The sequence below is a fragment of the Hyalella azteca genome, unplaced genomic scaffold (assembly GCF_000764305.2).
Source record: "Hyalella azteca isolate HAZT.00-mixed unplaced genomic scaffold, Hazt_2.0.2 contig6680, whole genome shotgun sequence".
Taxonomy (NCBI): Eukaryota; Metazoa; Arthropoda; class Malacostraca; order Amphipoda; family Hyalellidae; genus Hyalella; species Hyalella azteca.
Window position 1 is genome coordinate 51,721 of NW_025936834.1, and position 16,213 is coordinate 67,933.

Genomic DNA, 16,213 nt, shown 5'->3' on the forward strand with positions numbered 1-16,213 from the left:
TAGTCTAAAATTAGCGGATAATCGTGTGATAAATGTTCCCAAAGCTCGTGTTAAATTAGACTGTGTATTTTTCAAGGGAATTACTGACGCTGCTTGCTTGTCAGAACTGCCTTTTGATGTTTTGTTAGGAAATATTCCTGGTGCCGTATGTGCATGTACCACTAGCAACACTGTTCATACTGCTTGTGCTGTTCTAACTAGGAGTCAGAAACGTTCAGAATGCGACTCAGAAACCATATCGCCTCTGTCAAGAAATAAAATTTTGTTAGATTTGACGAAAATTAATACCCAAGATCTGATAGCTTTGCAGAGGAAAGATCCAAAATTGCAGAAATATTTTCAATTGTTAAATTCAAGCTCGACAAATTTTCCAAAATTTGCTCTAGAGAACGATGTATTGACAAGACAGGCATGTGATAAGAAGTCGGTGTTCAGTACCGTTAAGCAGATCGTGTTGCCTTCAGAATTGAGGAAGAGAGTAATGGAATTGGCCCATGAATGTATTACCGCTGGACATTTAGGTGTTCAGAAAACCAAGGATAGAGTAATGGCACATTTTTTTGGCCTGGTTGTCATAATGATATTCGATTGTTCTGCATTTCATGCTCTAAATGCCAAAAATTTTCATGTAATCGTCCTCCTAAGGTACCATTGATTAAGATGCCTGTGATCGGAAAACCATTTCAGCGTGTAGCGGTGGACATCATAGGACCATTGCCGAAAAGTCAAAAAGGTAACCGTTTTGCTCTTGTTATGATAGATCTAGCTACCAAATATCCTGATGCAATAGCTTTGAAGCGAATAGATAGCGAAACCATTGCTGAAGCCTTACTTGAAATGTTTTGTAGAATTGGCCTTCTGTCAGAAATTTTGCACGATCAGGGAACGCAATTCATGTCTTCAGTCATGAAGAAATTTAATCAGCTGCTTCAAATTAAGAGCATTAATACCACCCCATACAACCCAAATGCAATGGAACTTGTGAAAATTTTAATAAGACTTTGAAAGGGATGCTCAAGAAAATTTGTAGCGAAGAACATTCTATTTGGGATAGATATTTGCAACCTTTGTTATTTGCGTATAGGGAAGTGCCTCAGAAAACCACAGGATTTTCTCTATTTGAATTACTTTTCGGTTTTGAAGTTAGAGGGCCTCTGTTTCTGATTAAGCAAAATTTCTTGGATGACTGTCCTGAGAGTGAGGAGGTGTCGGTGACTGAATACCGTCAACCGGGGCTATTCGGGACAGGCGGGGCTACTCGGGACAGGCCTATGACACGGCGTAAAACTGTTGTAGTAGCGAAACTAATTGGAATATCGCAAAACTAAAAATAGTGGCATAAACGTAACAATTTTTCCTATCTATCTAGTATAAAATCATAGTGGCAAACCAGAGAGTTTTTAGAATCAGTTCATTTTTAATTTCCTCATCTACTCAATATTTTAATCAATTTCTTATGTATGAAAATGCTGGTATCCAAGATACTTTCTAGACTACTTATAGGACTCAAAAATGAACTTGAAGAGTCTAAAAAAATTGCTGCTTTGCCACTATGCAGTAGAAGTAGACCAGGAAAGTATCCTGGATACCAGCCTTATCATACATATGTAATTGGTTTAAATCTTAGGTAAATGAGGAAATTAAAAATGAACTGATTCTAAAAAATCTCTGGTTTGTCACTATGAATTGGAGGCCGTTAAAAACTTTCCACAACCCATTGTTAAGAAAGACATGCGTTCATTCTTAGGATTGATAAACTTTTATAGAAAATTTGCACCAAACTTAGCCACATATGCAGCACCTTTAAATGATACCTTGAGAAAGTGCTGCCCCGATAAGATTGTGTGGACGGAAGAATTGAAAACGTGTTTTTCCAACAGCATGTCATGTTTAGAAGAGAATATTCCATTGTACGGTACATTCCTACGCCAGGTGCTACATTTGTTGTCCAAACCGATGCCTTGACGTTAGGATTAGGAGCCGTTCTGTGGCAAAGATGTGATGGCAAAGACAAACCAATTTCTTGTATTAGTAGAAAGCTGAGAGACGCCGAGAAGAATTACGCAATAATAGAATTAGAATGTTTAGCTATTAAGTGGGCAATTGAAAAATTTCATGATTATTTATACGGTAGTAAATTTATTGTATGGACTGATCACGCTCCATTGATGTGGCTAAATGAGAATAAGTGTCTTACATCTCGTAGAATGCGCTGCCCGGCCCGCCCGCAGCGCTGGGCATTATCATTGTAAAATTATTCATTTGATATAGAGTATGTTAAAGGTAAAGAAAACTTTCTTGCTGATGTTTTCTCCAGGTATCCAAATTCTGGTGAGAACTTGGCTTGAGAAGGGGGGATGTTACAGTTCAGAGAGTCAAGGAAAGCATTGAGTCATAGTTTCGAAGCCTCAGCAATCTGTTGAATTCTACAATGTCTACATTCTAGAATCGGAAAAGCCAGCTTTGGTCTAATCAACGCTGACACTAGCTACTATACTATGATTATTACTATCTATGATTATGAATATTATCAAGTATTTGCTAACACTAAAGAGTGACAGCTCAGGAGATTTTGTCGGTATGCATTACGTTTTCAAGAAAAACCAACTACTTTTAAAAACAATGAAATGCGAGAACTGAAAACAAATGAACAACATTTACACTCACCAATTTATGTACAAAATATACACTAAACGGTACAATCGAGGATACAACTAATTTACGAACTCAAGGGAGCGCCATTAGCCCGCAACATCGATATACACATAGCACAACTGGAAAGAAGATTACTCACTCGTTCGTCCCCATGACATAATTTATAAAGTAAATCATAAACTACATGTAACAATTTTTTCAGAATTTTTGATTGCTTAGCTTATTACTCCGCAGTTTTGAAAAAAATAGAACTTGAATTGATTATTTTCACATTGGACATATTCAGAAAATAATTCGATGCCAAATTGTGACTGAATGGATCATTTTACATTTTCATTGATTTCATCACCTATAAAACTGATATTTTTATTATTATTTATTAGTACATTGCATAGTACGAGCGCACAGCGCTGGCCCTCTAGCGGTTGATTTTTTTCTAGAGTGAGATGAAGGACTAATTCACGCTGGAGTTATGTACAACCACCCTCTGTATAGAAGCAGCGCCATCTACCGAGCCCAATAAGAAATTGTCGGCATGAACTGTCATTTCTAAATCAAGTTTTATTGTACTCTAAAGATTTATTTACATACAATAAAGTTAAACAAATATTAAATTGCAGTATAAGACCTTAAATTCTATTTATGTGTAAATTGGCACTGACATTTATAAAAGACAATATATATACTTTGCGCATGTACAATTGCACCCGCACGTTGCAACCGTGTCTTCTCATATTGTAATCTTGCTGTTCATTATTCTTGCCAAGGTGGATAACTTTACATTTGTCAGCGTTAAAACGCAGCTGCTAAATAGGTATGCTTTGCCATACGACGGTGCTTTGCAGCACAAACCCAGGGGCACGGCAGAAAGACACTGAATCTGTGTATAAATCTTTTGTCGATATCTATCATAAATTGTATATCATCAAAAAACATCTAGGTTGTCAATGATGTTGGAGTTGGGTCGAAAGAAAAGTACGAAGACCAGATCGACTTTTTTGGGGTGAATTTCCGTAGCAGGTTTACCACGCACAAGTTTGTCAAATCAAAACCAGGCAGGAACAATTAAAATTGGAAATATTTATTGATATTATGTTCATGCTAGCACCGACAGTAGTTTTTTTCTGCTTCGATTTTCATTCGCACGTTAAACGCTAATTTTTAGCAGGTTTTCCATCTATAAATTTTACGAATCGAGACCGATCTTGACCTAGTTAACAACGAAGCTATTTATTCACAACATTATACAATATTGGATATATTACAAGATTGACTTAAGATACTCTCAAGCATTTTTCAACATGACCTGAGGCTTGCGATTTTTCCGATGCTAAGAATTGCATTTTCTAGGTAATTACGTTGAATACAGCTTCTAAAACTCACAAATTGGCATGTGATATTGAATAGAAAAATATATTTGACGGCTACTAGTAGCTTGACTATGTGCTTTTGCTTACATGTATGGAATGTTTTTAGTATATGAACTTTCTGGTATGATGTCGGTCCTTGCCGCGATGTAGATGACGTTTCATTGGCAGGGGTGGATAGCTAGAGGTCAGCATAGCCCAAGTCCACAGTGCGATTCATATACCTTCCCTAGCGTAACGCAGCCGGGCATCTTCACGGCTTTCGACACAACAGCGCCGTTCAGTCACAGGCCGGAGCGCATACAGGCCGGAGCACAACTGGCCGGAGCGCAACAGGCCCTACCGCAACAGGCTACTCCTAACCTAACCTAACCTGCGCCTCTGTTGCGGTGGGGCCTGTTGCGCTCCGGCCAGTTGTGCTCCGGTGCTGTGAAGCAGTGGCTGTGTTATGCAAAGCGGATTTACTGTTAGCCGGAGTTACCCACAGCTCATTGATCTGAGGCTATGTACAGATATTGCATGCTGATGGTTGGCGTTGGGCCCAGGGCCTGTTAACGAGTCAATTTTGTCACCCACGGCTGCGCTCCCATTGGCAGAGAGCATTATTTTCTCGTAGTAATGATCAATCGAAAATCTACTGTTTCCATGAAGCCGCTCGATTATTGTCAACACCGACTCATGGTTGAACTATATAAGGTTGACCCACGAGAAGTTCCGTCTTTCGGTTCAGCTTTCTTTTTGCGTCACTGAGATCGAGAAACGTAAACAAACCCGTCATTCCCACGACGGATTGGTTGACTGGTTTGATCGCATCTCGGTGATTGGTTAATGCCTGTGACGTCACTGAGATCAGTGACGTCACAGGCGAACAACAAACTACATCCGCAAAAATGGGCTTCTGATGGGTCAACCTTGTACTAGTTCAACTATGCACCGACTGGCCTTCGGCATATCTGATCACGGCTCACCAGAGTACCAGGATTGAAGCGGTGAGTTGTGCGTTCGATCCCAGTTTCATTGACTGGCACTTCTGGTCGAAATCAGTGAGGTGGCCGGGGTTGAGAACATCTAAATTGGAGCGGCGAGTTGTGGGTTTGAAACCCCAGTAGGCTGTAATAATTCTGTTATGTCTGGAATCGGCGATAGGCCAGATTTGGCTAGTCAATTATTGAGCTTCTTTATCATATCATGTCATCTATCATATCATATCATATATCATATCATATCATGTCATATCATATCATATCATATCTATCATATCAAATCATATCATATCATAGTGATGTCGGCGCTGAAGAGTAGGCCTGATGTGGCCTGTCGCCGATTTTTGTATTTTTTGTGACTCGTTCATAGAAGATATAAAATCGTGTTATTTGACCGGATCTTTTCATGACTGACGATAGTTTCAAATATCTACTAGACTTCCACCGGGTTCGATATGGTGCTAGGCATTTCAAATCTGAACATATATTTTTCCATAGCTTTATCTAGTCTGTTCTTGAACGCGTTCATACTCGGAATGCCAACGATGTCATCGGGGAGGCTGTTCCACATGTCGGTGATTCGACGCGAGAAGAAATGTTGTCGCGTGGATGAGACTTGGTAGCGGGAGTAAAATAAAAGCATCATATGGCTTACGAAATATTTGGTGTTATCAAGGCTGGCTACGGTGTTTCGTTCAGAGAGCGTAACGAAAATCAATATTCTCTATAATGAAACGCCTGCGCACCAACGACAAACTGGGTTACGAATCGTAATTTCTATGAAAAATTATAATCCTTATGAACGAATTTTGTCGTGAAGTATGAATTTATCTCTGTTTTATGCGATCAATTTTCTTTTCCTGTTACACACTCAAGTCTTTCCTTAATTAACTTCATCGTGCATCCACTTTTCTATTTCCACACACCAGGTCAGGAGAATAAATTATTACTTGTACACATATAATCCAATGTCCCTCAATATCGAAGCATAAATGATATAAAAAATGCCGATTTTTTGTGCGGGGATAATGAGAAAAATAATAAATATACGACATTAAAATTTAATACTCGGCGTTTATCAAATTCCAGTAACATCACGGTTAGAAAAACCTTGTCTCGGGTCTTCTACTCCAACAGACGTACAATGTTAATTTCGTCATAAAAATATCAGAACAGTAATCCTTATTAATTCTTGAATGAAAAACCAAGACTGAAAGAGTTGGGAACTTGTGCACAAACTGGTGATTTACATCACCGTTTGCATACACAGGACAGCCCGGAATAATAACTTCTATTGCGTTTTGAAACGTGATACAATTCTTACCATAGGTAAACGGAAAACCCCCCAGTTCTTTTATTTGTGTATTGTTTTAGTACTGGATTTAAATTCTTCATTGATATATAAATGCGCCACGCGCTCCACAAGATAAATTAATGTTGTATCGACTTAAATTTCAATGAATTAGATAAGTAAAAAAACACAAGTCTCTTCATATGTTTTATTTAACAAATGCCGCTAGTTGTCCTTGTCGTTCTGGCGTCACGGGCTTGACGGCCCGCACGTTATCCAGCCATCGCCATTGCAACTAATATAAAGAAAGTACATATTATATCAATTAAAAATTCTTTTTATTAGATATAAACGGAATCCACTCGTCAAAATTAAACCTTACGAATCATTTTTTTTAGTTTAATTCTCTTGAAAAGCTGTAATCAAATTTTATACTCGATAGATTTGGCATATCTGAAATGTTGACAAATTTCCTTTCAACAATCCTCTTAACTTATTTTAATGGAATAACATTATCACACACCCAAAGACCTAAAACAATCAACGGCACACGACATTCATTCAATAAATAAATACTTTCAAAAAACAATCAACAACGGAACATATAAACTAAGCAACAACTCAACAAACACATCAAACTTAAGAAGAAGTATGCCAAACATTATATACATACTGGATTAGTAACAATGTTCCTATAGAAAATATTAATGGTTGACGTGAAATTATATTGTTCACTCACTCGTAGTTTGTATTCATACGACATTTCAAGAGCTGTGCTCGTATTATAACACTGGTTTTATTTTAAATAGGTCTCCAGCTGCCAATTACTGTCGATGTGCACAATTTAGAAATGCAGACAAGTTTCGGCAGTCAAATTATATGTGAATACATACATTATGAAAATAAATATATATTTCAATTTGGTCATTTTTTGCAAACATTACATGATTACTAGTTTACTGATTGCGATTTACGATGAATCCTAACTAATTTATTGGACATTTTTCTTCAGTACCGACACTTCTATTCTATTCTATATGACAGGTCCTGTGGATCCGGAATACTATTTTTAAGTAAAAACGGAATACTATTTTTTTTAACGCAATTTCCAACTAAACTGCAAGCATTGAAGAATATCAAACTTCAGAAACTTTTGTTCATGTTTGAACTTCCTCCTTGACTTTGTTTTTCTCTACGACAGAAACAATTACGAAAAGAGGAGTTGCTTGTCAACCTAAACACTAATTTCCATCAGTATTTATTCATTTTTTTCAATTTGCCCTAATAATCTCCTCAAATGTTTGGCTCTTTTCTCGCTAATACTCGTTAGTAATAAATCATATTTAGCTCTTCAGCGTGAAAACTATAGCAAAGTGAATGGAAAATGTGCTGTACATTTGGAGGAAGACGCCATGACGGGGCAATAGCAATTATGAGATAAATGTTAACAAAAAGTGACTCTCTGAAATAAGATGTTTAAATGCGATGTGATCTTTGAAGATAGAGGGATATGTGGACTATTATCATTTAAGTTTAATTGCTTAAAACCAATCTATAGGTATTTTCTTATTAGGCATGTACATCATTTTTCCAATAATAATTTTCACATATTATCTCTACTCTAACTACGAAGTGAATTGAGCGGTATCTTCGAGCTCTTTAAATATGTACAACACATCAAGAATATTATCACTCACAAACATCTGGAATTTCTTGAGAATCTTCCAAGGGGTGGAAATTTATGTCAGTTCACAAAGAAACTTATTGAGGGGAATTTTCACACCATCCATGCATCAAAAGTACATTTCCCGTCTCATCTATGTTAAATGAGCAATAATCGAAATACTGGCAATGCTACTGCTCTGTTAGAATTCGAAGCAATCTTGTTTTCTTAAAAATGCTGGGTTCTCATAACTAGAAATAATGCTACCACCTCCTGGAGCTGCTTTGAACCTAAGGCACATAAACGCTGATAATAAGCATGAAACAATCAAGATTCCGAGAAGAACGATGAGCGTTGCAGCGAATCCTGGGGTTGACATGCAAACGAGACCGTTGTGTTCATCTGAAGTGACCAATGTTTCCTTCATGATCTCCCGCAGTTCTTCTGCGTCAGTACCGTTCTTTTCCAAGATGAATGTCAAGTCCCGCGTTGACACCACCTGAATGACTCTGTTGACGCCGATGTCTGTCTCCTTGTCACTTTCATTGTCTTTGTCGTCATTGGAGTCATCGACTGCGCGCTTTCGTCTGTGATCTCTGGGGGCGCTGGCAATTCCTCCTGAGTAGCCATGAGAGAGTCCTTCAGAGCATTGTTCAGGACACTGGTACCGACAGATTTGAATAGTACACTGGAAATGTACCTCCATCGAATCTGGGAACTTGAAAGCCTGGAAGTGAGCGTATGATAGCACGGATGCGGATGCACCGAAGTCTTTTATTTTGGTAAATCTTGACATGAGTTTGGGGCGAGTGATGCAACCGCGTTGATCTACCAATTGGATTGGAGCCCTCTTTCCATCATGAGCCATGCAGTTACGAACCATCATATCAAACTTGCTATCGTCATCCTTTATGGCAAGAACCATTGTCATGGTTTGTCCAATTTTTACCAAGCCCGAAACCTCTGAAGCCCAAGGCCCTTTACCTACTTGGATTTGCATCCAGCAGCCAACATTGTCACCTGCAAAATCAGCTCTCACTACGTCAAGCATGTCAACTGCGAATGGACGGAATGTCACTGATTTTTCGTACTGATCATGCCACGTACATCTGAGCTTCCTTGCCTGATCCCACACTTCCTGAACCTGTGGGTCATACTGAATAACAATTGTATTTTCAAAATAAGTGCCAGATCCACTTTGACTACCGTACCCGTACAATCCATTCTCAGTGTTGCCGGTTGTGCCGCACGAGTTAATAGACACATCAAAGGTGGAGTGAGTCCTTCCAAGACCAGCTGGTAAATGAACGCAATGAACGTTACTGTAATGTCCTTTGCTAAATATTATCCCGTTAAATGGTTTATCAAATTCTATTCTCACTTTCATCAAATTCTTGTCGCATTTCACATCCAATCCAACAATCTGAGGCATGTCAGGAGCGGATGAGGGCCATTGTTCAATTGGGCCCCCGGCTGTTGGTGGTACGTATACATTTTCCCGGTGACTTTCTACAGCAATTTGATCTTTGCTGTTAGAAATTGGCTGACGAGGTTCAATTTGGGCGGGTGGGACATATTGATCTTGTTCAATGTTGAGTTTTTTTGCTGTTTGTGACAAAGGAGTTGGTACTTGTGGTGGCGGGCTTAGGGCTTGAACCACCCTGGAAGATTCACTTTCTTCTATTAAATCATTATTTTTAGGTTCTCCAAAATCAGGTCCTTCGTTCTGAAGTGAATTTTGAGGGGGCGGTGGAGCCGCTGCAGGGGAAGGATGAGAAGGAGGAGGTGGTGGTGGCGGCGGCTGGTATACGGGTTCTCCAGTGGGAACATTTAATAATACTCCATTGTGATTAGGAAAACTTGCTCTTGCTGTAGGGGGTGGAATGTTGAATGGGTGAGGAGTAGGATTAAATGATCGAGGTGGAGGAGGGTTGAATTGAGCGAATCGGGGGGCCTGTTGCCTTGGGATCTGACCCAACGCAGGAGCCGGTGAATAGCTAGGTCGTACCGGATGAGGAATCTTAGCCACAGCTGGAGGAGGGAAATTTCGCCTGTGGTGCGGCATGCCATAAACCGGACGTCTAGGTTGCTGGAGGTAAGGATGGCCTGGGAGAACAAGACTGCCTGGTTTGGCCGCAAGAGACACTGGGAACGGGATAGGACCTCCCTGCATAAGTTGCTGAGGTGGAGGAGCTTGCACAGAATAGTGACGATCAATAGACTCTACAGCCATTTGGTCCGAAGGGGTATGACTTTCGTCCATGTAAGCCGCGTCTGAAGATCTGTCTTGTGCAACAGCCTTGCCGTCGATCTCCAAGGCTTTCACCGCCACGTCAGGTTTTTCTGCCTCACCGTCATTGGCCCACACCTGAAACAAAACAACAGTTAGAGACGTGCAATGTAATGCAATGTTTCATCGAGCCGGAAAAGTTCTGGGAAATAGAGAGTAGCAAGAAATTATTTTTTTCTCATCGCCTTCAACAAGTTGGCTTCTTCCAGTCAAAGACTTTTCACAGGTTTCACTTAGAATTTGATCAGGATAGTGCAATCGCAACTAAGAAAGAGGTACATATCCAACCTTGCAGGATCTATACATAAACAATGACATCACCAAAGAAAACATCAGGTCCTGTCAGGTTGTAGTAAGATCGACTGCTTTGCTGCCTGTTTTGAAACACGAGTAAAAATGTAAGCTGATTCAATATGAAATCGACATTAATTAGAGCTCGCTTGCTCATGCAACTGAATATATTTGGATTAGTAAAATAACATGGACGACTACCGTTACCGATTTAATTAATTTCGACCGAAAGTAAAGCAAATACTCAAAATATTTGTCGATTTTTTTCCTTGTTTTCATTTAAGTGAGTGGATTTCTGAATTTTTATCGAGTGCCTCACAACTGGTTTCAGTTTACTTGCTGAATTTTTATTAGTAAATACAAATTTGTACAAATAAATGCAAATTTATGTTGGAAAATTTAAATATTATACATTTTGGAAAGGAAATTGGAAAAGACCGCATTAATTTTACTCAGTTTTAGGATTAAATATTCAACGATTTATTGTGCTAATCTAATGATATTGAGATGATGATTGTGCAACACTATTATCAGATAACCGAAACTAATCTGTCCAGTTTTATTTCATCAGTACATTGTTTAAATTCAGAACAGAACTTTGACGATTAAAGACGTGGTGTGTGAGCGAGTGAGAGCGGTGGTCTACGTGCCATGAATAATAGCCTCGTTGCTGGCCTGCCTCCGGCCTCTACTTTCGCCGCCTGCCCAACGCTTCTCACTTTTATTGAAGAAAGCGACGGTGCCCATAAAAAGAGACGAGATGAAATTATTCTCAAGCTTTAATGAGGAAATGCCTTGCAGAGACTTTGAGTTATTAGAATTGAAATTTGAATGATTTCTTTAGTTAAAAGCTAAGACTGTGAAATATTATTTGTGTATTATCTTGAGCACAGCATCGACAGAGATTTATTTGGTGAACTATCTGAGATAAACACTCAAGAATTAAATTCATATTTCAGGTTTTTGTGATAAAACAAGTTTGCAATTTGAGCACATTTGAGGAACGAAGCTTCTCAGTGACATTTAAAATACCACCAAAATTCGAACAAATTTCGAACGTGTTTGACTGTGCAATGTGAATTTAATAATGCAAATAATGTGCAGCGAACTAATGTTGCATTGTTTGCAATGTGCAGCGAACTAATTCAAACCAAGAGTACAGGCTCTTGAAATTCTTACGATTTTAAATAGATTCACATCCTTTCAATGTGCAGTCTTCGACGTAAATTTTGTTTATAAATTGCTGCGGCAAAAACCAGTTTAACTGTAATTGCCTTAAATACGATTTGTTAACGATTTTTACGAAGAGAATAACTTATGAAGAGCTTATTTACAGAAAGATAAGCAAAGGCAAGAGAAGAATAAAGAAGCTATGGGGAGAAGAGGCAGCAAAACAACTCTACATTTTGATAGAACTCGCCGGATGCTCATCTTTGCCAGCCACGCGCTTTATGAAGCCGCATCACATGCAAGTTCTTATGCTGGGGAAGTTGTAAGAGTTGAAGCTGGTGAAAGTGTGAGGAAGAAACTGGCAACATTGCTCAAGCATTTGTCCGGCAATTTGAACGGTATGTTTTTTGAACTGGCAATTTGACATGATGATTTTTTCGGATTGATTTCTCGTTTAAGCAAAAATATAATGTGTAAGTTGTTTAATTGTTAAATGCAGAAGAAGTTTGTCTGAACCTGCAATTTGATAGAACGTTCAGTCATAATACAACGAAATTAAATATTTGTAACGTTCAATGGTAATAAAATGAAACTTAATATATGGAACTTTCAGTGATAATGCAATCAAATTAAATATTTTTAACATTCAGTTCTAGTACAAATAAACTAAATATTTTGAACGTTCAGTGATAATACAATTAAATTTAATATTTGGAACGTTCAGTAATAATGTAATTAAATTAAATATTTGGAACGTTCAGGGATAATATAATGAAATTTTAACGATCGCAATTGGTTTTTCATAATGAATTTGAGTTATTGCATTTTTTCAGCTAAATGCTAGTATAATGTTAAATATTGTCATTCAAATTTATTCAATTGCGAATATATCGACCTAAGTTTAATAAGCAACAAGTCAAACGTATATATAATAATTAAACCTAACTGTAGAAGCAAAATTTAACGTTCGATTGTATACAAGAGTTTCAGAATGAAGTCTCGAATTGGTGTGCAAGTGAGACGATGTCATTATATTATTGGCCTTCTCTACATAATTGATGATAATAAGAAAACTAAAACTCAAATATTCAACTATTTTCACCATATATGCCTATTATTACCTGGTGAATAAATTTGTTTTCAACAGACTCCAATAGTCACCCTTCATCAAATAAATCTATGTAAATTGACACCTTTTACAATTACATGATTATTTTTTTAAGCCGGTGAATGAGCATCGGGATTTAAAAATTGCATTTTAAATGTTTTTTTTTGCAAATTCTAGACAGTGAGTTACGCTTGCTTTACCATTGCGTACAGCAACTTGGCTCGACCATCTGCAGGCGTATGGCTAGGCTACAAGACGCAGCGTATCTGACCTACTGTACGCACCTGTTACGGAAAGCATGCGTGTTTTTTTTTAGAAACTCTGCCGATACTCTTCCTGTGGACTACTCCCGGTAGGCCTACGTTCTTTTTCTCTGCTATGCACCGCATTTCTCTGCTATGCACCGCATTTCTCTGCTATGCACCGCATTTCTCTGCTATGCACCGCATGTCAATAATGGTCAACGTTATCTCAGATGTAGTCGTTGTCTGTACGTGGACAAAACGAAATTCGGTGGTAGAATGGAAGAGCCTATGCCTATATAATCACTATACAAACTTATTTTAAATACTGCAGCTCCGACGGCCTTAATTATCAAATCGTTGATAATTATATACGAAATTATATCTATTTTCTTCTAAAGAGCAATTCGCACAATTTGTAAGTTCGTATATCATCTTAACTTATTTAATGTGTATTTTCAAAGGTTCCGTTTTTTCTAAAGCTCCAACCCATAATTACGCAGTCCATACCTCAGTGTTCTCTCTTAAACCGGAAGAGCTCTAGGAATTTCCTTTATCCATAAGGTATTTGAGTTTGAGTTCGCTTTCGGTTAACTTAGCCGCCATCATGACCTAGATTATCTAGCAACTTTTACGCATTCTTAGTTTAGGAGTAACATTATAATATTTAATTTTTCAGTACACCTGCAAAAAATTTTCAAATTATAATGGAGCAATATTAACTGTAAGACATGAATAAAGAAAGGGAATAATGGTGCAAATTATATCTTTTTTTTTTCATGGAAGCGTAAATTCATGCTACTTCTTGGAAGTAACCCGAATTGTTATTCAAGCTATTGCCCAATCATATTACCTTTCAAACTAGTTATATATTCCATATAATTACTAAGCAATTAATTAGAATTGCCAGTCTATGTAAAGTTACAGTTTGCTAATAAGGTGCACCGTTGCTCTGGTTTCTCCTCGAATTGTCTGCTCTGTGGACATTCGACGGTAACTTTCTATTTTAACTTTCTGGAAATGGACGTGAACATATAGGATGTCATGGTGGGATAACAATCTGCCAAATTAGAAAATGTAACCTACAATAAATTCTAAGACAATTATTTGTTGAACACCGAAATCTTTACTTGCTGAGAATTTTTCTTTCTTTGGCACCTCACGATATTGCATGCATATAGAGGAAGCTGATGGAAGAATAATGGCTCAATGATACGTATCATCGACAATATTATTAATGATTACAGGACATATTATAATGATTATTATATATAATAAACACAAGGACATGATTCTTTAATTTCGATATTCGGTTATCCTCTTTTATAATTGATGCGTGATCCACTGGCATGTATTGCCTCGAAAGCGATAAAACGAAATGCGTAAAAACAAACATCAGCTACGCAGTTAAATTATATATATGCGCAATTGCGCATTTAAAAAATTCTAAGAATAGTAAGCCTTTTACCAGCATCGTCTAGGAAAGAAATATCTTACCAGTAGGTTGAATTTCTATGGGTCTCTTACTTTAACATGCAACGCAGACATGCCGGACGCTTCTCTATACCGGTCGAAAAATCTTTAAGGCTTTCTACTATATATTGCATGCAGGTCACAAGCTTGGTAATTTTGAGAGAGTTCTCGAAATTTATGGCTTTTCTACCATTGCATGCGCGACACAAAATATGTTTTTTTAAGAATCAGGTCACAAAATACTTGAAATGCAAGATCAGTTTCATCGGCAAGCCTCCACTGCTATTTGACCTCGCAGCTTTCCAAATATTCGCCGAAATTTTCGAATAAACCAATCCTAAATTCCTGCTGTTTTGAGTCGTTTTACAAAAAGATTTTCTCAAGTATTAATAAAAGGCTAATAGGATTTTCTACCTGCAACTTGAAGTAAAATTAGGTTATGGATATTGAAAAAGGGACAAAATTCGAATTACTCACATGAAATAAAAAATTTCTATTTATGTCGATATGTTTTGGCTTTTGTTCGTAAACCAATTCCAACTAACATTTTAAGAGAATTTCAGAAATAATTTATTGCATTGAAATCTATTGCGTGACTTTTCGCCTTGTAGTAATACTTCTTTATATAATTTTATATAAATAAGTATTCTTCTTCAATACTTATTTATATAATTTTATATTTATTTTCTAAAGCATTGTAGGACATAAAAATCATAAATGATTTGAATCTAGAAATTGTATGGCACATGGCGGCCACCAATTTTGCGCTGATGTACTTAATTCATGTTGAGTTTATTTTTATTAAAAATTATTAATTTAAAAACCGTTATATTGCCGGTTACTAGAGCCACGTTGTTTAAAAGAAACGTTCCCTTAAGTCTATTTAACGTACATTTTTCGGAGTTAACATCGCTTTACATAATATTTATAGAAATAGGTTATTCTGACATTATTCCATCAGGCTCGAACACATAATCTGAATTCACAGCCTAGAATTCGGAAACTTCATTTACATTCTGAGGACCTGGAGCCATTCTTTCAAAATTCGCTAAGTGAACATGAGTATTTACGCTCTATTTTCTTGTCTATGATTGGTGGATTTTGCTTAAAAGGCCGTCAATGATTGGCTGATGAACTTACGATCTCTTAACTTTTTTTAGCGCATTTTCTCATTTATGGAAAAAATTCACTATTGTGCTCGCCATGTCCGTCCGTCCGTCTGTCTTCCTGTCTGTCCGTCTGTCCGTCCGTCCGTCCGTGACCTGAAGTTTTCGTCGACAAGAAAATGCGCTCTCTGTCATTCACTGCAGTGAGTACTGAGTTATATTTTTTGAAAGTATATGCCCTGACCAGGAACTGACATGAAGCTGCTACCCTGCCAGTCCATCCAGGCCTACGATGATGCGCAAGCCAGACAAAAACTTTCTTTCTTCAGAGGCTCGCCGCCTTAACTTTCTCCAAAACTGAGACCGTCCCTCGACCTGGATACGCTCAACAGGCCTCTTACCTTACGCTTCCAGGCCTCCATGTGACCTGAGTCTGCGTCGCTTGACTTGAATAACAATTCAAACTATGGTGAGGATATGTCTTAAACTGAGAAAAAGTTGTTGAATTTGAATATAGAAAAAGTTGTTGAATTTGAATATTAGTATGGTTATTCCGAAGAATGAAGCTCATCAT

General features: G+C 37.7%; 1 protein-coding gene across 1 annotated transcript in view; it reads right to left on the reverse strand.

The window, feature by feature from the left end:
- Positions 1-6,490: 6,490 nt before the first annotated feature.
- LOC108682082 overlaps positions 6,491-16,213 on the reverse strand; it is a 34,335-nt gene continuing 24,612 nt past the window's right edge. Inside the window, exon 3 of the mRNA XM_018171194.1 lies at positions 6,491-10,327. Coding sequence (XP_018026683.1) covers positions 8,162-10,327 — 2,166 coding nt within the window. The 3' untranslated portion in view covers positions 6,491-8,161. The remainder of the gene's footprint in view (positions 10,328-16,213) is intronic.